Genomic DNA, 21,288 nt, shown 5'->3' with positions numbered 1-21,288 from the left:
GCCCTGTCTCCTATCCCCAGCCCTGTCTGCTATCCCCAGCCCTGTCTGCTATCCCCAGCCCTGTCTCCTATCCCCCAGCCCTGTCTCCTATCCCCAGCCCTGTCTCCTATCCCCCAGCCCTGTCTCCTATCCCCAGCCCTGTCTCCTATCCCCCAGCCCTGTCTCCTATCCCCCAGCCCTGTCTCCTATCCCCCAGCCCTGTCTCCTATCCCCCAGCCCTGTCTCCTATCCCCCAGCCCTGTCTCCTATCCCCCAGCCCTGTCTGCTATCCCCAGCCCTGTCTCCTATCCCCCAGCCCTGTCTCCTATCCCCAGCCCTGTCTCCTATCCCCAGCCCTGTCTCCTATCCCCAGCCCTGTCTCCTATCCCCCAGCCCTGTCTCCTATCCCCCAGCCCTGTCTCCTATCCCCCAGCCCTGTCTCCTATCCCCCAGCCCTGTCTCCTATCCCCCAGCCCTGTCTGCTATCCCCAGCCCTGTCTCCTATCCCTCAGCCCTGTCTGCTATCCCCAGCCCTGTCTCCTATCCCCAGCCCTGTCTCCTATCCCCCAGCCCTGTCTCCTATCCCCAGCCCTGTCTCCCTATCCCCAGCCCTGTCTCCTATCCCCCAGCCCTGTCTCCTATCCCCAGCCCTGTCTGCTATCCCCCAGCCCTGTCTGCTATCCCCAGCCCTGTCTCCTATCCCCCAGCCCTGTCTGCTATCCCCCAGCCCTGTCTCCTATCCCCCAGCCCTGTCTCCTATCCCCCAGCCCTGTCTCCTATCCCCCAGCCCTGTCTCCTATCCCCAGCCCTGTCTCCTATCTCCAGCCCTGTCTCCTATCCCCAGCCCTGTCTCATATCCCCAGCCCTGTCTGCTATCCCCCAGCCCTGTCTCCTATCCCCCAGCCCTGTCTCCTATCCCCCAGCCCTGTCTCCTATCCCCCAGCCCTGTCTCCTATCCCCCAGCCCTGTCTCCTATCTCCAGCCCTGTCTCCTATCCCCAGCCCTGTCTCCTATCCCCCAGCCCTGTCTGCTATCCCCAGCCCTGTCTCCTATCCCCCAGCCCTGTCTGCTATCCCCAGCCCTGTCTCCTATCCCCCAGCCCTGTCTCATATCCCCAGCCCTGTCTCCTATCCCCCAGCCCTGTCTCATATCCCCCAGCCCTGTCTCATATCCCCCAGCCCTGTCTCCTATCCTCCAGCCCTGTCTCCTATCCCCAGCCCTGTCTCATATCCCCCAGCCCTGTCTCCTATCCCCAGCCCTGTCTCCTATCCCCCAGCCCTGTCTCATATCCCCCAGCCCTGTCTCATATCCCCCAGCCCTGTCTCATATCCCCCAGCCCTGTCTCCTATCCCCAGCCCTGTCTCATATCCCCCAGCCCTGTCTCATATCCCCCAGCCCTGTCTCCTATCCTCCAGCCCTGTCTGCTATCCCCCAGCCCTGTCTCCCTATCCCCCAGCCCTGTCTCCTATCCCCCAGCCCTGTCTCCTATCCCCCAGCCCTGTCTGCTATCCCCAGCCCTGTCTCCTATCCCCCAGCCCTGTCTCCTATCCCCCAGCCCTGTCTGCTATCCCCAGCCCTGTCTCCTATCCCCCAGCCCTGTCTCCTATCCCCCAGCCCTGTCTCCTATCCCCCAGCCCTGTCTGCTATCCCCCAGCCCTGTCTGCTATCCCCAGCCCTGTCTCCTATCCCCCAGCCCTGTCTCCTATCCCCCAGCCCTGTCTCCTATCCCCCAGCCCTGTCTCCTAACAGTTCCTCTATATTAAATCCCTGTGAAATAAACTAGAGCCAGATGATCATCTTTCCTGTAGTGGAGGGAGGGAGCGCAGGGCGATGGGTGGACTGACACGACTTTTACAGGGTATCTGTTGCAGCACAGCAGCACTGAGGAAACAAAAACCATTGACCTGGCTGAGAACTGAATGGATGGTTGAATTGTTATGTAGTTGTTATTGCGTATTACAGACCACAAGAAACCATGTGTGTTGTTGAACTGTTAAAGTACAAGTTGATTAGTATTTAGTGAGCCAATATAAAGACACTATGAATACTCTTGGACTTGAATGGGACTTTTCTATCGCTCATTATGTTCTAAAAACTCAATTTTACTAAACCGTTTATCAATGGTATTTTTGGATTTTACTAATATTTTCTTTAATTATTGCTTAACAGTTTCCACAATATATTTAATTTTCCTTGATTCTTTATCCGATATTAATGTGGCCAACCCTCGTTGGGACAGCAGAGGAGTTATTTGTTGTGCTTCAACTACAACCCTCAAAGGGCACCCTATTCCCTATATAGTGCAGTACTTATAGGGCTCTGGTCAAAGGTAGTGCACTATATAGGGAATAGGGTGCAATTCGGGATGTGGATAGGGTCACTGATTGACATAATTTCCCCTCCGAATCGCTCGTCTGATGGTAAGGGTTTCACTGTTTATTCTTTCCTATTTTAGGGCAATGAAAGACTGTGATATTATGTTATGGCTTTCCAACATTCTCTCATTCTCACTCTCTCCATATTTTTGCATTGAATTGTGTTTTGACAACTTTTTCTTTCCATCGAAAGTCAATTATAGCTTCCAGTCCTGTGGTAAGGATAGCTTCTGAGGACGGCTGAAAGATGGCCGCCTAGAGTCTCTGACAGAAACCATGAGGAAATCCTTTGAAAAGAGAGCAGGGAGCCAAGTCAAGCACTAGGACTACGTCACAAATGGCACCCTATTCCCTACATAGTGGACTACTTTTGACCAGGGCCCATAAGGCTTAGGGTGCCATTTGGTACCCTAAGGACTGGTGAACTTGATTTTCCCTTTTAATGCCTGGGTTTAAGTCTTTATACTGTACACTACAAAGCCCCCAGTTTCTCTCCTGAGTCCGGTTTTACAGTGCAGACTGCAGCCTTGGTGTGGCTCCTTGACAGCCATTTTGGGGTCAGTGTTAAAACAGCGGAGAAGTGAGTAGTACAGCAGGACCCAGCTACTGTATAAAAGGCCATGGGAAAGACACACTGAGACCTGTCACTGAGAGATGCCAAATGTCGTCAAATTTCTCACGCTTTTTTCTTCTTCCTTCATTCTCTCTTCCTCCTTCTCTATCTTTTCCCCTCATCTTGTCTGAGGGAATGTATTGATCCCTCTCTTCCCAAAGTTATTTATAATTGAAGATAAACAAGGAATGTGCAGTTTCCATGGGAACTGTCTGAACTAGGGGTAGCCTGAAAGTGTTGTTGTTTTTTTGTTTTTTCTTGCTTACAAGTCCTGTGAATACTCAAGGGAAGCGTTGGAGGGGGAGGGAGAGAGGAAGAGGAGGGTAAAACATGATACTAGTGTCACCAGCGAGCAAGTAGAGGGAAACGTGGGAAGTCCAGCTTTAGCCTCGTGAGCTGACCGTTATTCATCCTATTATTATCCCTGGACTGTGCGACAGCTCTGACCACTGAGAGGACCTTTAACAAACACCCCCCCTTCTCATTCACACACATTCCCTCTCCCCCTCAGGCCAGGTCATTCCCAAGTCTTATTTCTGCTACACTTTATGGGAACACTTAAAGCTATGGCAGGGAGTGCAGTTATAATAATCAAAGCCTTCACACACAGTAAGCTATGCCGTGGCTCCAAGTCCAGTTCTAGGTGGTCTGGCTAGTCTTGTGGCATGCTGTCACTCTGGGCTGGCGGTGGCCATGTTGGATCCACACAGGCCGGGTGGCAGGGCACCAGATTTACCAAGCTGTCCAGTAAGAGCCTGTGCTAAAACAAGAAGTTACTCTTGCGCTCTTTGAAACCCTACAATATACATTTGAAGCACTGCGTCTGGCCAGTGTTGTGTGTCTGGGGTGTGAGTTGTGTGTCTGGGGTGTAAGCTGTGTGTCTGGGGTGTAAGCTGTGTGTCTGGAGTGTAAGCTGTGTGTCTGGGGTGTGAGCTGTGTGTCTGGGGTGTGAGTTGTGTGTCTGGGGTGTGAGTTGTGTGTCTGGGGTGTGAGTTGTGTGTCTGGGGTGTAAGCTGTGTGTCTGGAGTGTAAGCTGTGTGTCTGGGGTGTGAGCTGTGTGTCTGGGGTGTGAGTTGTGTGTCTGGGTTGTGAGCTGTGTGTCTGGGGTGTGAGCTGTGTGTCTGGGGGGTGAGCTGTGTGTCTGGGGGTGTGAGTTGTGTGTCTGGGGGGTGAGTTGTGTGTCTGGGGGGTGAGTTGTGTGTCTGGGGGGTGAGTTGTGTGTCTGGGGGGTGAGTTGTGTGTCTGGGGGTGTGAGCTGTGTGTCTGGGGTGTGAGTTGTGTGTCTGGGGTGTGAGTTGTGTGTCTGGGGTGTAAGCTGTGTGTCTGGGGTGTGAGGGGTGTGAGTTGTGTGTCTGGGGTGTAAGCTGTGTGTCTGGGGTGTGAGCTGTGTGTCTGGGGGTGAGCTGTGTGTCTGGGGGGTGAGCTGTGTGTCTGGGGTGTGAGCTGTGTGTCTGGGGGTGTAACTGTGTGTCTGGGGGTGTAAGCTGTGTGTCTGGGGTGTGAGTTGTGTGTCTGGGGGTGAGCTGTGTGTCTGGGGGGTGAGCTGTGTGTCTGGGGGGTGTAAGCTGTGTGTCTGGGGGTGTAAGCTGTGTGTCTGGGGGGTGAGCTGTGTGTCTGGGGGGTGAGCTGTGTGTCTGGGGGTGAGCTGTGTGTCTGGGGGGTGAGCTGTGTGTCTGGGGGGTGAGCTGTGTGTCTGGGGGGTGAGCTGTGTGTCTGGGGGGTGAGCTGTGTGTGTTGTTATTCAAGTCAAAGCCCCAGAGAGACCCAGGGTGATGAGGTGTTAAAGATATCTTTGACACATGAGAACTACACCCTCTCCACCTCCCACAGACACACACACCGGTGGACCAACTGTGCCTGTGGCCGTCACCCCCCCATGGGGTGAAACTGTCACCACGTGGAGCGTTGCACTAATTAGCCTGTGACATGTGTGGACCACCCAAACACTGCCACGTGTATGAGGTGTGAGCAGACAGGTCTGTCCCACAGGCTGCAGGATGGAGTGGACACACAGCAGTGGTTTAAAGCGCTGGGAGACTCAGAAAATGTTTGTGTGTGAGCACGAGCTGGCACCCTCAGTCTCTTAATGCGAAAGAGGGGAGTGATGGGGAGACTTACTCACTGCAAATCAATCAATGGCTCTGAGGAGGAGGGGAGAGGTTGAGCTCTTAGGAAGTAGAGGTGAAGTCCACACACACACACACACTGCTAAAGAAAACCACTCATATATCTCACATGTCATCAACTCCCACTGTTTGGTTAGTACTATGGCTGGTTTCCACTCACTGCTACTGAAGTGCTCCCCCTGACTGGGGGGCCTAAAGTGTGTGTATGTCTTGTCATCGTATGTTTGGGGGCAGGCAGTATCTGTGTGTGAGTTAGTGTGTGGGGTCCTGTCTTGGATGGGGGCTAAGCCCACCATTGACTCAGGCTAGACAGAGTGGGCCAGTCCAGACACACACACACACTTCAGGATCCACTCTCCACTGTCTGAGGCGCTGATCCATTTGTGTGTGTGTGTGTGTGTGTGTGTGTGTGTGTGTGTGTGTGTGTGTGTGTGTGTGTGTGTGTGTGTGTGTGTGTGTGTGTGTGTGTGTGTGTGTGTGTGTGTGTGTGTGTGTGTGTGTGTGTCAGAGGATTCATGTCTCCCCCATCCCTCCCTCCCTTTACCCTTCCCTCACTCTCTAGAGGAGACTTCATGTCTCCCCCATCCCTCCCTCCCTTTACCCTTCCCTCACTCTCTAGAGGAGACTTCATGTCTCCCCCATCCCTCCCTCCCTTTACCCTTCCCTCACTCTCTAGAGGAGACTTCATGTCTCCCCATCCCTCCCTCCCTCCCTTTACCCTTCCCTCACTCTCTAGAGGAGACTTCATGTCTCCCCCATCCCTCCCTCCCTTTACCCTTCCCTCACTCTCTAGAGGAGACTTCATGTCTCCCCCATCCCTCCCTTTACCCTTCCCTCACTCTCTAGAGGAGACTTCATGTCTCCCCCATCCCTCCCTTTACCCTTCCCTCACTCTCTAGAGGAGACTTCATGTCTCCCCCATCCCTCCCTTTACCCTTCCCTCACTCTCTAGAGGAGACTTCATGTCTCCCCCATCCCTCCCTTTACCCTTCCCTCACTCTCTAGAGGAGACTTCATGTCTCCCCATCCCTCCCTCCCTTTACCCTTCCCTCACTCTCTAGAGGAGACTTCATGTCTCCCCCATCCCTCCCTCCCTTTACCCTTCCCTCACTCTCTAGAGGAGACTTCATGTCTCCCCCATCCCTCCCTTTACCCTTCCCTCACTCTCTAGAGGAGACTTCATGTCTCCCCCATCCCTCCCTTTACCCTTCCCTCACTCTCTAGAGGAGACTTCATGTCTCCCCCATCCCTCCCTTTACCCTTCCCTCACTCTCTAGAGGAGACTTCATGTCTCCCCCATCCCTCCCTTTACCCTTCCCTCACTCTCTAGAGGAGACTTCATGTCTCCCCCATCCCTCCCTCCCTTTACCCTTCCCTCACTCTCTAGAGGAGACTTCATGTCTCCCCATCCCTCCCTCCCTCCCTTTACCCTTCCCTCACTCTCTAGAGGAGACTTCATGTCTCCCCCATCCCTCCCTTTACCCTTCCCTCACTCTCTAGAGGAGAGAGGTGTTTGGAGTCTGGGCCACTTATCCTCTTACCAAACCAGAGCCATTAGTTAGGTGTGTGTGTGTGTGTGTGTGTGTGTGTGTGTGTGTGTGTGTGTGTGTGTGTGTGTGTGTGTGTGTGTGTGTGTGTGTGTGTGTGTGTGTGTGTGTGTGTGTGTGTGTGTGTGTGTGTGTGTGTGTGTGTGTGTGTGTGTGTGTGTGTGTGTGTGGGAGGAGGAGGAGGAGGAGGAGGAGTGTAAACTGGGCTTTGCAATCTTGAAGGAGGAGGTGAAAAATCATCACTGTTTTGTGGGGAGTCTTTCTCTGTCTTTTTCCTCTCACCAAGGTGCATTGGTTTATCTTGCTCTGTAGAACTTCTACAGTATGCAGGCCAAAAACTATTGTTTTTATTGTTCTCTATGCAACACTCGCTGTTGCACAGTCATCATCCCAAATAGTGAAATAAACCAGACTTGGTTCCCAGAGAGGAGGGTTGGTTTGTGTTTGATCTTGTCTGAATTACAGCGACATTAGTTTAGATAATAATACTCTATTGTTATGGAGAATGGTTCTGATGACCCCCATAAATCACCATTGGCCGAGGCCACAGAGCAATAGGAAACAGACGGTACATGTAGGACCTCAACCGCACGTTCTGCTAGCATAATGTCTGCCGCTCAAATGGCATGCTATTTCCTGTGTAGTACTCTGGTCAAAAGTAGGAGGGAATAGGGTGCCATTTGGGACGTACACCTTGCAACTGTTGTCCTCTAGGATCAAACAGGAGGGAGTGTTCAGACCAGTAAATCTCTTCTCTAAAGGAGGAGGCCTGCACCAGTCAGTGGGCCAACTCACATCACATTTTTCTTTCTTTGTTATTTCATATCAAAGTAGAAATCTTACTAGCAGTAAGGAGTGAGCTTAGCTCTGTCTCCGTTAACACTTCACTTTGACCAGTGAAATTTGTGCCATTTTTCAGGGTTGTTACGTGGATGGACCGTCTCATCTTTCTGTGTGTGCGTGTATGCGGGGGGATGCAAATAAACGTTTATATTGCGTTAGAGTGATGTTTAAGAGAGACCAAGCTTTTTTCCCAAAACTGACTTGTGATTCATAGCAGGACTTGATCGCTTGGTGTTTCTTCTCCCATCAGCGATGTTGGTACCAGCTAATATGAGACTGGCCAGACAGACTAACACTCTGTAGGAGAGACATGGCTTGTCTCCCAAATGGCACCCTATTCCCTACATAGTGCACTACTTTTGACCAGGCCCCATTGGGCTCTGGTCAAAAAGAGTGCACTTTATAGGGGAATAGGGTGCCATGTGATATGCAGCCATGGTGAAAATTGGCCTCCTGACATTTACTGCTGTAGCGTGACATTATTGTGCTGCTGACTCGGTGTTCAAACAGAAAGGAGCAGCCTTGTAAAGTCTACTTTCTGCTTTACGGCCTGGGCCAGAACTCCTGTGGATCTTATGAAATTCCAGGGGAAAAGCCAGGGGAGTGGGTCTGTGTTCTGGCCCAGGGAGAAAGCCAGGGGAGTGGGTCTGTGTCCCGGCCAGGGGAGTGGGTCTGTGTTCCAAGCCCAGGGAGAAACCCAGGGGAGTGGTCTGTGTCCCGGCCCAGGGAGAAACCCAGGGGAGTGGGTCTGTGTCCCGGCCCAGGGAGAAACCCAGGGGAGTGGGTCTGTTTCCCGGCCCAGGGAGAAACCCAGGGGAGTGGGTCTGTGTCCCGGCCAGGGGAGTGGGTCTGTGTTTCGGCCCAGGGAGAAAGCCAGGGGAGTGGGTCTGTGTCCTGGCCCAGGGAGAAACCCAGGGGAGTGGGTCTGTGTTCTGGCCCAGGGAGAAAGCCAGGGGAGTGGGTCTGTGTTCTGGCCCAGGGAGAAAGCCAGGGGAGTGGGTCTGTGTTCTGGCCCAGGGAGAAAGCCAGGGGAGTGGGTCTGTGTTCTGGCCCAGGGAGAAAGCCAGGGGAGTGGGTCTGTGTTCTGGCCCAGGGAGATAGCCAGGGGAGTGGGTCTGTGTTCTGGCCCAGGGAGATAGCCAGGGGAGTGGGTCTGTGTTCTGGCCCAGGGAGATAGCCAGGGGAGTGGGTCTGTGTCCCGGCCAGGGGAGTGGGTCTGTGTTCCAAGCCCAGGGAGAAAGCCAGGGGAGTGGGTCTGTGTCCCGGCCAGGGGAGTGGGTCTGTGTTCCAAGCCCAGGGAGAAACCCAGGGGAGTGGTCTGTGTCCCGGCCCAGGGAGAAACCCAGGGGAGTGGGTCTGTGTCCCGGCCCAGGGAGAAACCCAGGGGAGTGGGTCTGTTTCCCGGCCCAGGGAGAAACCCAGGGGAGTGGGTCTGTGTCCCGGCCAGGGGAGTGGGTCTGTGTTTCGGCCCAGGGAGAAAGCCAGGGGAGTGGGTCTGTGTCCTGGCCCAGGGAGAAACCCAGGGGAGTGGGTCTGTGTTCTGGCCCAGGGAGAAAGCCAGGGGAGTGGGTCTGTGTTCTGGCCCAGGGAGAAAGCCAGGGGAGTGGGTCTGTGTTCTGGCCCAGGGAGAAAGCCAGGGGAGTGGGTCTGTGTTCTGGCCCAGGGAGAAAGCCAGGGGAGTGGGTCTGTGTTCTGGCCCAGGGAGATAGCCAGGGGAGTGGGTCTGTGTTCTGGCCCAGGGAGATAGCCAGGGGAGTGGGTCTGTGTTCTGGCCCAGGGAGATAGCCAGGGGAGTGGGTCTGTGTTCTGGCCCAGGGAGAAAGCCAAGGGGAGTGGGTCTGTGTTCTGGCCCAGGGAGAAAGCCAGGGGAGTGGGTCTGTGTTCTGGCCCAGGGAGAAAGCCAGGGGAGTGGGTCTGTGTTCTGGCCCAGGGAGATAGCCAGGGGAGTGGGTCTGTGTTCTGGCCCAGGGAGATAGCCAGGGGAGTGGGTCTGTGTTCTGGCCCAGGGAGAAAGCCAGGGGAGTGGGTCTGTGTTCTGGCCCAGGGAGATAGCCGGGGGAGTGGGTCTGTGTTCTGGCCCAGGGAGAAAGCCGGGGGAGTGGGTCTGTGTTCTGGCCCAGGGAGAAACCCAGGGGAGTGGGTCTGTGTTCTGGCCCAGGGAGAAAGCCAGGGGAGTGGGTCTGTGTTCTGGCCCAGGGAGAAAGCCAGGGGAGTGGGTCTGTGTTCTGGCCCAGGGAGAAAGCCAGGGGAGTGGGTCTGTGTTCTGGCCCAGGGAGAAAGCCAGGGGAAAGTCTGTGTTCTGGCCCAGGGAGAAAGCCAGGGGAGTGGGTCTGTGTTCTGGCCCAGGGAGAAAGCCAGGGGAAAGTCTGTGTCCTGGCCAAGGCTGCTTGAGAATGTTTTATCTTTTCCCAGTTATCCTTTTTCACTTAATGACTGTTCATATTGACCCAGCAGGCAGACAGACACTGTGTAAAATCCCCTCTCTCTCTCTCTCTCTCTCTGTGTAATGCAATCTATGCTTGGTAAAGGGCCTGACAGGGCTGGAGCTGTGTGTATGTGTGAGATTGCTCTGGTCTTTGGATGCGGTGTGAGCATGGTGTGAGTGGAAGCAGAACCCAGGTCTGGTCTTCATCACAGAGAACTACCCAGGACCAGACCTTCCACCACCACCAGCAGCCCAGGTCTGGTCTTCATCACAGAGAACTACCCAGGGCCAGACCTTCTACCACCACCAGCAGCCCAGGTGTGGTCTTCATCACAGAGAACTACCCAGGGCCAGACCTTCTACCACCACCAGCAGCCCAGGGGTGGTCTTCATCACAGAGAACTACCCAGGGCCAGACCTTCTACCACCACCAGCAGCCCAGGGCTGGTCTTCATCACAGAGAACTACCCAGGGCCAGACCTTCTACCACCACCAGCAGCCCAGGGGTGGTCTTCATCACAGAGAACTACCCAGGGCCAGACCTTCTACCACCACCACCAGCAGCACAGGTCTGGTCTTCATCACAGAGAACTACCCAGGACCAGACCTTCTACCACCACCACCAGCAGCCCAGGGGTGGTCTTCATCACAGAGAACTACCCAGGGCCAGACCTTCTACCACCACCAACAGCCCAGGGGTGGTCTTCATCACAGAGAACTACCCAGGGCCAGACCTTCTACCACCACCAACAGCCCAGGTCTGGTCTTCATCACAGAGAACTACCCAGGGCCAGACCTTCTACCACCACCAACAGCCCAGGTCTGGTCTTCATCACAGAGAACTACCCAGGGCCAGACCTTCTACCACCACCAGCAGCCCAGGGGTGGTCTTCATCACAGAGAACTACCCAGGGCCAGACCTTCTACCACCACCAACAGCCCAGGGGTGGTCTTCATCACAGAGAACTACCCAGGGCCAGACCTTCTACCACCACCAGCAGCCCAGGTCTGGTCTTCATCACAGAGAACTACCCAGGGCCAGACCTTCTACCACCACCACCAGCAGCCCAGGTCTGGTCTTCATCACAGAGAACTACCCAGGGCCAGACCTTCTACCACCACCAACAGCCCAGGTCTGGTCTTCATCACAGAGAACTACCCAGGGCCAGACCTTCTACCACCACCAACAGCCCAGGGGTGGTCTTCATCACAGAGAACTACCCAGGGCCAGACCTTCTACCACCACCAGCAGCCCAGGGGTGGTCTTCATCACAGAGAACTACCCAGGGCCAGACCTTCTACCACCACCAGCAGCCCAGGGGTGGGTGAACAGGGAATCTTCCAAATAACTATAACCTAACTATATATTTGAAAAGAAATATCACCATCGCATTGCAATAGATACACAAATTCAATATAGTGTGATATCACGTCAGATTACAGTTTAGTTCCTCATATACAGCCAAGCTATCTCAACAATGGGCTGTGGCTGTTGAGGTGCATTGCATCTGTATGTGTGTATTGATCCTGATAAAGCTGCCAGAGGTGAGCAGTGCAGACTGGTAAGACCTGTGCCATGACCTTCAGCAGAAGCAGGGGAGTTGCTTGTGGATCAGGGTGTTAAATCGCCAGCCCTTTTTCACCCGCAGCATGTGTTGATAGGTCCTATATGGATAGTACACTGGTCCTACAGTAGCTCTGCAGCTGTACCGCGTGTGTGTCTGTGCGGGTGTCAGTCTGTACGAGTAGGCTTGCGTTTCTAGGAACCTGTATGGGGGCGCTCAGCTCAGCCAGCCAGTCCAGTTTGGTTGAGAAGGCCAGGGCCAGATAGGACCACGTGGGGTTAGTGCTGTACTCACCACAGTTGGGGGATTGGGGTCTGGGGGCATTGGGGTGACAGGTGCTGGGGGCTGACCAGGACCCACTAGTCTGTCAGCCTGCCACTAGCTAACCCCCCTGAACGCACGCACACACCTAATCCCTAGCCAGCTGTTGCAGTTGCCGTGGTCCAATCAGTCTAAAGTGTCAAGGCTAGGGCGGTAATGGTTGGGGGGAGGGCAGGTGGTCACAGGTTCAGGTAGCCCACGCGCATGCCTGTCGCTGTGGTGACTGAGAAGGACGTGATATTTACCCCCACCCCTCCTTGATAACGGCTTGGGGCTCCCCCTGAAGAATTCAGGACATGTTTCTCAGGCCCTGCCAGAAGTGTCCGCAGCAACACTGACACACACACTCATTTGTTATCTTCACATGGGTTTAAATAACCCCAAGCCTATCTGAATGTGGGGTTAGGGTAGGCCCACTCCTCAATCCCATGTCCAGCCCCCTGTCTCTGGAAGATGAGCCGGTCCATCCCTGTGTGACCCCATGGGCAGGGGTGGGAACTAGCAGCAGCAGGGGGTTCTGGAGAATGTTGTGTCTGGGTAAAGTTGTATCTCAGGGGTCAGCAGTCTCGTCGTCGCTGCTGTCGTCTCGGTGTCGTCCCAGACTCCCACTGGCCAGTAGATTGATGGTAGTTCACTGTAGTTCACTGAGCCCTACCAATATCCAGTAGGGTGTCTTTCTCTGTGTGTAGTCAGGGGACTGGTGGTAGTTCACTGTAGTTCACTGAGCCCTACCAATATCCAGTAGGGTGTCTTTCTCTGTGTGTAGTCAGGGGACTGGTGGTAGTTCACTGTAGTTCACTGAGCCCTACCAATATCCAGTAGGGTGTCTTTCTCTGTGTGTAGTCAGGGGTCTGGTGGTAGTTCACTGTAGTTCACTGAGCCCTACCAATATCCAGTAGGGTGTCTTTCTCTGTGTGTAGTCAGGGGACTGGTGGTAGTTCACTGTAGTTCACTGAGCCCTACCAATATCCAGTAGGGTGTCTTTCTCTGTGTGTAGTCAGGGGACTGGTGGTAGTTCACTGTAGTTCACTGAGCCCTACCAATATCCAGTAGGGTGTCTTTCTCTGTGTGTAGTCAGGGGACTGGTGGTAGTTCACTGTAGTTCACTGAGCCCTACCAATATCCAGTAGGGTGTCTTTCTCTGTGTGTAGTCAGGGGACTGGTGGTAGTTCACTGTAGTTCACTGAGCCCTACCAATATCCAGTAGGGTGTCTTTCTCTGTGTGTAGTCAGGGGACTGGTGGTAGTTCACTGTAGTTCACTGAGCCCTACCAATATCCAGTAGGGTGTCTTTCTCTGTGTGTAGTCAGGGGACTGGTGGTAGTTCACTGTAGTTCACTGAGCCCTACCAATATCCAGTAGGGTGTCTTTCTCTGTGTGTAGTCAGGGGACTGGTGGTAGTTCACTGTAGTTCACTGAGCCCTACCAATATCCAGTAGGGTGTCTTTCTCTGTGTGTAGTCAGGGGACTGGTGGTAGTTCACTGTAGTTCACTGAGCCCTACCAATATCCAGTAGGGTGTCTTTCTCTGTGTGTAGTCAGGGGACTGGTGGTAGTTCACTGTAGTTCACTGAGCCCTACCAATATCCAGTAGGGTGTCTTTCTCTGTGTGTAGTCAGGGGACTGGTGGTAGTTCACTGTAGTTCACTGAGCCCTACCAATATCCAGTAGGGTGTCTTTCTCTGTGTGTAGTCAGGGGACTGGTGGTAGTTCACTGTAGTTCACTGAGCCCTACCAATATCCAGTAGGGTGTCTTTCTCTGTGTGTAGTCAGGGGACTGGTGGTAGTTCACTGTAGTTCACTGAGCCCTACCAATATCCAGTAGGGTGTCTTTCTCTGTGTGTAGTCAGGGGACTGGTGGTAGTTCACTGTAGTTCACTGAGCCCTACCAATATCCAGTAGGGTGTCTTTCTCTGTGTGTAGTCAGGGGACTGGTGGTAGTTCACTGAGCCCTACCAATATCCAGTAGGGTGTCTTTCTCTGTGTGTAGTCAGGGGACTGGTGGTAGTTCACTGAGCCCTAACATTATCCAGTAGGGTGAGTGGATCACATATCAAAGCTTTTAGGCCATATGGCAGATCTTTGGAATAATCCATTTTATTTGACATTCAGAAACAATGAGCCTCTTCGCAAATGGCACCTTATTCCATATATAGTGTACTACTTTTAACCAGGACCAATAGGGCTCTGGTCTAAAGTAGTGCACTATATAAGGAATAGTATGCCATTTGGGACGCACAGTGGTAGTGTTTTGGTTGCCTTAGGAAATATCTCCCAGTTTCTGTTGATGGCTCCATACTTCCTGATTCTGCTTAATGAGCTCAGGTTGAGGGCTGAATGGTCTGGGTTCTGAACGTTCATTTCTTGCATGGAGGTTTACACAACGTTTAAACAGCACTATTTCTACTGGTAGGGTGTGGACTGTGGAGGGTTGTGGAATAGGAATGGTGGTTGGGTTTGGAGAGGGTGAGTGGTGTCTGTGCTTCATCTGGATCTGATATCTGGAGCCACCACTCATTCGCTACACAAACACACTGGGAGTGTATTGTTTTGCACAAGGCTTTCTCCGATTGAAGATCCTTCTGTGGTTAACGGGCAAAACAGACCAGCTTTAACAGCAATGTGTGTGTTGTGTTGGAGAGAGCTCGGGTGGGACAGGACAGCATGAACTGGACACCCCCAGAGTGCTCGTTGTGCTAATAAAACAGCAGGCCTATCAGACACCCAACACCCCCAATCAAACCCCATTACATTAAGGAAATATTACACCTCACACTGCCAAGGGCTAGGACTGATGCATTTACATGGCAAGGCATTACTGTGTGTGTGTGTTAGCCGTGAATAGTTGTATCTGTTTACCTCCGGTGTTGTCAGGACGTTGGCGGTCTCTTCACAATACGCTGACGCTGTCCTGTCTGTAGGTGCCCAGGGTTATATTGATTTACAGGCCTGCGGATCTACTCTGGCTGATGTAGGCATCATATCATGTGTTTGGTAGTTCACTCTTTCTGCTATTTTAGCCTGCTGGAATACTTGTATGCGGTAAATCTGAAGAAGCATTGTCATTGCTCTTGACCTAAGGCAAGCCCCTTATATGATGAAGTACATCATTTCCGTATCTCAAGTTGTGTGTGTGTTGAGGTCTGGAGAGCTTCTTACATCTCGGTGTGTTTAGTGTCTGTGTTAAAGATCCAATCCGCATTAGGGGAAACAGCTGTTCTCCTCAGTGGGGTTTTGTTGATGAAACGGAGGTGAGGAGCCTCAAGCTGTGAGGAAAAATTATGACAATACACATTCTGCTGTTCCATCACGTGTGATGTCAGAGGAGACAAACTGTGTTGTTGTTTCCAGAAACTTCTTTATCTCAAATGGACGTAGTCCACCATTTCTAAAATCAGAGAGGGAGGGAGAAAAAGGGAGGGAGTTAGTTAGAGAGGGAGAGCGAAGGAATGATTGACAGCCAAACACAAGGATTACCTTACTCCATTCCAGAGGGCAAACAAAATAAAAGTTAAATGTTAAGCCATTTACGATCAAGCTTCTGCCTGGACCTTGTTCGATCATAGAGCAGCCACTGAAATTGACAAATACAGTAAACTAACCAGACATTCAAACTCATGTCATGTAAAATCAAACAAATATAATTTTGGTCTATTTCCTACATTAGCTATGGAGATATGACACGCTGTTCTATGTCACTTCTCTGTCATTCCCTGGTCCAAAAACCTGGCCTACAAACCTCAGGGAGGGATTGATACTGCAGCTAAATGAAACCAATATAACTGCTATTACGTCAACACAAACATTTTACATTCACCATCATCACCACCGCCAAGGGAGGTTAACTGGGTTAAGAATCTTAGTGGCTCTAAAGCCGTTTGGAGCGATTCCTTAATAATCTCCCTCACCCCCATCACATCACCCCACCAAGACATTAGCGCCAGGTTTAGGCGGATTTACCTCGCCAGATAACACGACCAGATCTGTCAAAACAGCCGACCCCCCCATCCCTACACACACACACAGATATATACGGACACACATCCTCAGTCCCAACAACACTGCCAGACAACACACAAACAAGACACCAAGGTTATTATAGTTTTGGTGTTTTTCTGTTCCATTTTATTTCTATTATATAGATTTACGATTGTTTTATTTGAAATTCAGTCTAGTTTGATTTAGTTTTCAGATCAGATTTACTGCTTTTTATTTAGTTTTTATATCTTTTAGTGTTAGGGACAGAAAGTAGCCATTGTTGGGGCAGTGATGCATAAGATGATGGGTCAGGTCATAGGTTAAGTTAGCTTTAAAGGTAGACTCAGCGAGATGACGTTGAGGCACCAAGTAAAAAGTAGTACTGTGTCAGTTTCCGCAACAACCAGGAGCGTGAATCTCTCCGCTGTTTTGGTCCCGAAGCTGCCACGTTGTAGAACACTGGTGCATATGCACAGATACACTGTGTGAGAGCCAAGTCTTGCAACGCGCTCATATCAATGGCCGTGTTTCTCGGCTCAGACGTTGCTGATGCATGCCAGATCTTGTAACACCTGGATAGGTATTTTATGTATCAGCTGACCACCACATGGTCGTATTTACCTGCTCAGACGTTGTATGCATCTACCAATGGTTTCATGCCACGACGGTGCAGTTGGGCACCAGATTGCTATAACATATGATGTGGTTAGTTGTTTTGTAAAATACCTATCCAGGCGTTGTAAGTTCTGGCATGCATTATCAGAGCAGTGCAACATAACTGACATGTTAAAGCAGTCTGGTGCCGGACTGCACAGGCCACGACGTGACACACAACCATTAGTTGATGCACGTCTGAGCAGGGGAAAAAAGAAAAACTGAACATAATTCATGATTGTTTTCATTTTATCTTTGTTATTTACAACAATAGTTTCAGTATAGTTTGTTTTTCAAACAGGTTTGTTCATTATTTTATTTCAGTTTTTACTAAGTAGATTTTTCATGATTAGTTTTTGTTTTAGTTTACTATAATAAGACGGAAACTTTCCTCTGTCTCTCCTCTCCTCCTTTCTCCCTCCCTCCCTCCCTCCCTCCTTTGGGTTTTCCTTGACTAATCCTATATATTGTAGAAATGTTGTTTTCTTACTTAGCCTTCTCACCAAATGACCCGTTTTCCTCTCCTCTATTTGTCTGGTCAGTGATGCTTCCCAGATGCACACCAGCTGATGAACAAGTGTAGTGGCGCTGGTTGGTGGCATAATAGGTAGTGGGATAGTGAAGGTGTGTGTGTGTGTAGTCTAAACAGTGTGTGGAGGATTGGCCATGTGTTTATGTGAGGGACTGATTGGAACGCCTAAGTATCTTCTTTAAGCCTACAAACACACACAGGTCTCTGTCTCAATACGTGTGTTCTCATCAACAAGTCATTTTAGCATGTTTTTCTGCTGTGTGGTTGCGTGTTTTGTCTCCTGCTCTGTCATTAATACCTGGGGGAGTGCTGTGTAGTGTGTTATATGTAACAGTCTGGTATTGACAGTTGAGTTGCTATCCTGTATTATTGTGTGTAAACGGTCATCTGTCTCCCTACCCTGGGTCTGGGTCCTGTGTAAGGCTCTTAGAGGGATAATCTGGGCTCAGCCAGGGGTCTTACGTCGCCCGCCCAGACCAGGGGTGTCGGGCGATCCGGACGAGGTGCGAGAGGCCAGGATCACACACACATCGACCCCCGTCCCCGCTCTGAGGATCAGTAGCGGTCTAGTTCTGATATTTCTTCAATTCTTTCTTTTTCACTTTTTGGATGATGTGTATCGTTAGGTATTACTGCACTGTTGCAGCTAGAAACACAAGCATTTTGCTGCACCTGCGATAACATCTGCAAATCTGTGTACGCGACCAATAAACGTTGATTTGATTTTGAGTTTTAGGGCTGTATGTGGGCACTTGGGCTTGGAGGGTAGACTGGGGAAGGTGTGTGTAGACTGTAGCTTACTGAGTGAAGGAGGGTGTGAGTGAGGCCGGCGGGGAGTGGGTATTTGGAGCAGACCCTCCCTCCTCTGTCTTGGTCTTAGAGCCGTCAGGCCCCTCAATGAGCCAGTGTGTCTGTGAAATGCACTTTATTATTGGTTAATCTGCCCACAGTGGCAGCCCTCATTTCACACTGGATTCCTCACCCTGTGGAGACCGTGTGTGTGTGTGGGTGTGCGTGCACCCCGTGGGGCCGTGGCTAATTTGACAAATTTGCACAGCGGGGTTGGAGGCACAGGCATGGTGGGAGATTTGATATATGGGCGCTGGAGACAGGGAGCGCAGAGCACACACACACACTGAAAACACTTGCACACCATAAGTACTTGTGACGCACATACACTGCATACACACATCACATACATTCACAAATGCATACTATATACACATAAACACATTCCATACAAACTCACACACACCCTCCAGCCCAGTAATCCAGCCCAACCCTGAGAGAGAGCTGTGGCAGTATAATGGTTATTAAATGCTTAGTGTTGTGCTCATACCAAATATCTGAGATTAGCTACGTAATCAACTCCAATGTATTATATATGTTTTCTGCCTATAGATGGCAACTCCATTTCCATTGGGACATTATCCTGAAAGTGATGAAGAGAGTTGGTTGCGGGGCGTGTGTGTGTGTGTGTGTGTGTGTGTGTGTGTGTGTGTGTGTGTGTGTGTGTGTGTGTGTGTGTGTGTGTGTGTGTGTGTGTGTGTGTGTGTGTGTGTGTGTGTGTGTGTGTGTGTGTGTGTGTGTGTGTGTGTGTGTGTGTGTGTGTGTGTGTGTGTGTGTGTGTGTGTGTGTGTGTGTGTGTGTGTAAGTGTAAGTGTAAACCCGGTGGAATTGAGCTGCTAGACCCAGAGCTTTAATCAGTGTGTGATGTGTGCAGAGCCTTAAGAACAGGTTTGAACCCACACAGTTTCATCAAGCCCTCGCGCTTCGCTCATATTTGGCCACCACACTCATAACCAGCTGGTTTCCAGCCCTAGACCCTAGAGTTAGGACTGTAAACACACAGTACACACACACAACATACAGTGCATTCAGAAGGTATTCAGACCCCTTGACTTCTTCCACACTCCCCTGTCATTTACTGTATTAGCTGTGGTCTGGGTGATGAAATGGCCCATTATGTGGTCTTTCTGTGTGGCTGTACTGTGCATTCGGAAAGTATTCAGACCCCTTCCCCTTTTCCACATTTTGGTAAGTTACAGCCTTATTCTAAAATGGATTAAATAGATTTTTTTCCTCATCAATCTACACACAATACCCTATAATGACAAAGAAAAAACTGGTTGAATTATTACATTTACATAAGTATTCAGACCCTTTACTCAGTACTTTGTTGAAGCACATTTGGCAGCGATTACAGCCTTGAGTCTTCTTGGGTATGACGCTACAAGCTTGGCACACCTGTATTTGGGGAGTTTCTCTCATTCTTCTCTGTAGATCCTCTCAAGCTCTGTCAGGTTGGATGGGGAGCGTCGCTGCACAGCTATTTTCAGGTCTCCTCCAGAGATGTTTGATCGGGTTCAATTCCGGGCTCTGGCTGGGTCACTCAAGGACATTCAGAGACTTGTCCCGAAGCCACTCCTGCGTTGTATTGGCTGTGTCCTTAGAGTCGTTGTCCTGTTGGAAGGTGAACCTTCACCCCAGTCTGAGTTCCTCAGCGCTCTGGAGCAGGTTTTCATCAAGGATCTCTCTGTACTTGGCTCCGTTAATCTTTCCCTTGATCCTGACTAGTCTCCCAGTCCCTGCTGCTGAAAAACATCCCCACAGCATGATGCTGCTACCACCATGCTTCAACGTAGGGATGGTGCCAGGTTTCCTCTGGATGTGACGCTTGGCATTCAGGCCAAATAGTTCAATCTTGGTTTCATCAGACCAGAGAATCTTGTTTCTCATGGTCTGAGAGTCCTTTAGGTGCCTTTTGGCAAACGCCAAGCGGACTGTCGTGCCTTTTACTGAGGAGTGGCTTCCGTCTGGTCACTCTAGCATAAAGGCCTGATTGGTGGAGTGCTGCAGAGATGGTTGTCCTTCTGGAAGGTTCTTCCATCTCCACAGAGGAACTCTGGAGCTATGAGTGACTATCTGGTTCTTGGTCACCTCCCTGACCAAGGCCCTTCTCCCTCATTTGCTCAGTTTGGCCGGGCGGCCAGCTCTAGGAAGAGTCTTGGTGGGACCAAACTTCTTCCATTTAGGAATGAGGGAGGCCACTGTGTTCTTGGGGACCTTCAATGCTGCAGATATTCTTTTGGTACCCTTCCCCAGATCTGTGCCTCGACACAATCCTGTCTCGGCGCTCTACGGACAATTCCTTCGACCTCATGGCTTGGTTTTTTCTCTGACATGCGCGGTCAACTGTGGGACCTTATATAGACAGGTGTGTGCCTCCAATCGAGTTGTAGAAACATCTCAAGGATGATCGATGGAAACAGGATGCAGCTGAGCTCAATTTCGAGTCTCATAGCAAATAGTGCTTATGTAAATAAGGTATTTCTGTTTTTACTTTTAATACATTTGCATTTACATTTGGGGTATTGTGTGTAGATTGAGGAATTATTTTTATTTAATCCATTTTAGAATAAGGCTGTAACTTACCAAAATGTGGAAAAGGGGAAGGGGTCTGAATACTTTCCGAATGCACAGTACAGCCACACAGAAAGACCACATAATGGGCCATTTCATCACCCAGACCACAGCTAATACAGTAAATGACAGGGGAGGGCTGTGAGAGGGCCCAGGCTAAGTGTGTTTGTGTGTGTACGTGTGTGTGTGCGTTGTTTTCCCGACACAACTCTGTCTCTGTCCCCGGCCAAACACTCTTTGATGTGTGTGTGACAGGGGGAGGCATCCCACAGACTCTCAGGGCCAGCACCCCTCCCTCTCTCTCTTTCTCTTTCCATCCCTTTGCTTTCTCTCTCTCTTTATGGCTGCGGGGGATGACAAGGCACTCTGCTGTTTCTCTGTAGGACCCTGCAGCTGCCTAGAACACACACACTGGTCTGGTTATCTCAGCCTCCTTGTCTGGCCTACTCTGTTACTCTGTTACTCTGTTACTCTCTCTCTCTCTCTCTCTGTGATATCACTCCTCCAGTGACCTGGCTTCTCTCTGTAAAACAGAAGGATGTCTAATACAGAGATTTTAGATTTATGTCCTGAAAGATGTTTAGACGTGTGTGTGTGTGTGTGTGTGTGTGTGTGTGTGTGTGTGTGTGTGTGTGTGTGTGTGTGTGTGTGTGTGTGTGTGTGTGTGTGTGTGTGTGTGTGTGTGTGTGTGTGTGTGTCCTTGGGAACAGAATATACTTTATTCTATTTAATCAATTTCTATCAGCGACACCCTCAACCATGGAGACCCAGTAGCACCCTTAGTCAAAGCACACAGAAAGTACACGCCACTGCTACATTCTCCATGAGGAGAAGCAAACAGTATAAATCTAGATTGAATCCTCCATATTCTATATAATAAGGGTTACTTAACAGAACTGTCAGAGCCAT

At 51.0% G+C, this 21,288-nt stretch overlaps 2 protein-coding genes across 8 annotated transcripts in view; both read left to right on the top strand.

Annotated features, from left to right (window-relative positions):
* The window catches only part of LOC106612862 (BCAS3 microtubule associated cell migration factor), a 343,035-nt gene that overhangs the window by 258,334 nt on the left and 63,413 nt on the right, over positions 1-21,288 (top strand). The gene's annotated exons all lie outside the window — the stretch shown is intronic.
* On the top strand, positions 9,778-18,347 carry LOC123744733 (uncharacterized). The gene is made up of 2 exons (XM_045724540.1): positions 9,778-10,102; positions 10,165-18,347. Exons 1-2 carry the CDS (start codon positions 10,064-10,066, stop codon positions 11,266-11,268), a joined length of 1,143 nt encoding a protein of 380 aa, XP_045580496.1. The 5' UTR covers positions 9,778-10,063; the 3' UTR covers positions 11,269-18,347.

This window comes from Salmo salar, chromosome ssa09, assembly GCF_905237065.1.
Source record: "Salmo salar chromosome ssa09, Ssal_v3.1, whole genome shotgun sequence".
Taxonomy (NCBI): domain Eukaryota; kingdom Metazoa; phylum Chordata; class Actinopteri; order Salmoniformes; family Salmonidae; genus Salmo; species Salmo salar.
Note: the sequence above shows the minus strand (reverse complement) of the source record. Positions and strands in the feature narration are given on the sequence as shown.